At 68.2% G+C, this 1270-nt stretch overlaps 1 protein-coding gene across 1 annotated transcript in view; it reads right to left on the bottom strand.

Moving 5' to 3' along the window:
• Positions 1-1270, bottom strand: part of TLE2 (transducin like enhancer of split 2) — a 38483-nt gene that overhangs the window by 13274 nt on the left and 23939 nt on the right. The window contains exon 8 of the mRNA XM_019513485.1: positions 902-918. Coding sequence (XP_019369030.1) covers positions 902-918 — 17 coding nt within the window. The remainder of the gene's footprint in view (positions 1-901; positions 919-1270) is intronic.

The raw sequence follows: 1270 nt of genomic DNA, 5'->3' as shown, positions 1-1270 counted from the left end.
GCCGGGGGGTCTCAGCCAGGAGGGACGTGGGGGCCTGAGTCCTGGGGGGGGCAGGGTGCCAGTATGCACAGCCCCCTTCCCCAGAGGCGGCTGCAGGAGGGGAGCGGGCAGCCAGGTCTGCTCCGGCTTCGGAGCCAGGCTCCACCGGCGTCCAGCTGCTCCGGCCAAGCAGGGGAAACCGAGGCACTGAGGATGGAGCCAGGACTGGCAAGCAGGGATCTCTCTGCCCCACCCACACCCCCTACGGTGCCCAAGCTCCTACCATGCAGGCCCCCCAGCAGCCAGCCCGGACCCCTGGTCTCTGCCCGGGGCTGAGCTCATGTCAGTGGTAAGAGGAGCCGGACCCCCCACCCCCGGACCTCCCAGGCCTGTCCCGTGCCCCGGTGGGCACCTGCTGCCAGGGCTCTGTCGGCCAGGGGCCCAAGCTCCCCGTGGGGGCAAACACTGCCGCTCGGGGGCAGTCGGCATGGCCCAGTCCCCAGGTGGAGACAAGGCAGCTCGGCTGATTTGTGCCAGCTGCAGGCCTGGCGCCCTGCCTTCAGCCCCTCCTGGAAATAATCAACAGAAGCCAATTATCTCTGCGTCCCCAGGGCGGGGATGACCTCCTTCCCCCCCGCCGTCCCCCCACCGCAGGGCTGGAGCCGGGTCCCAGCTGGGAAGACAAAAGGCTGCCCAAGCTGCTGTCTCCAGGCTGTTTGCAAAGGTCAGGAGTGCCAGGGACCGGGGGAGAGGAGCTGGGGGGAGCCCGGCTCCCTGGGGTCAAGAGCCACCCGTCACCCGGGGTCTCTGCCACTCCACCCAGGTGGCAAAGACCACCATGTTGACATCTGTACCCCCACACCCCTGAAACGGCTGTGCTGTCGCAGCCACCGTCTTCCTCCCCAGCCCCCGGGAGACTTACCCGGCTGGGAGTGCGCTCTGCAGTGCAGCCCGCCGAGGGTCCCAGGTGGGAGAGCATGGGAGAGAAGAGAGAGGCGGCGTTAGCTGGGCCCTGCATCGCGTGTGGCCTCCGTGGGGCCCTAGCCAGGGACTTCAAACCTGTCCGTGCACACAGCCACCCCGCGCACCACCATGGCACCGCTGGGCGCAGAGGCCAGCCTCCGGACAGCATGCCTGGAGCCACTAGAAATGAGGTGGGGGCCAAGCAGCTTCGCACCTCCGACGGCACCGGAGAGCGGCAAGGCCGCCGCGACCTGCCTGTTTTCCACTGGCCCTAAACACAGCTCAGCGCATTTCACCATGCCTCCTTGTTACCCACGATGCCCTGGGT

Source organism: Gavialis gangeticus, unplaced genomic scaffold (assembly GCF_001723915.1).
Source record: "Gavialis gangeticus isolate Ggan-Ray unplaced genomic scaffold, GavGan_comp1, whole genome shotgun sequence".
NCBI lineage: Eukaryota > Metazoa > Chordata > Crocodylia > Gavialidae > Gavialis > Gavialis gangeticus.
This window is presented reverse-complemented; position numbering and strand designations above follow the sequence as displayed.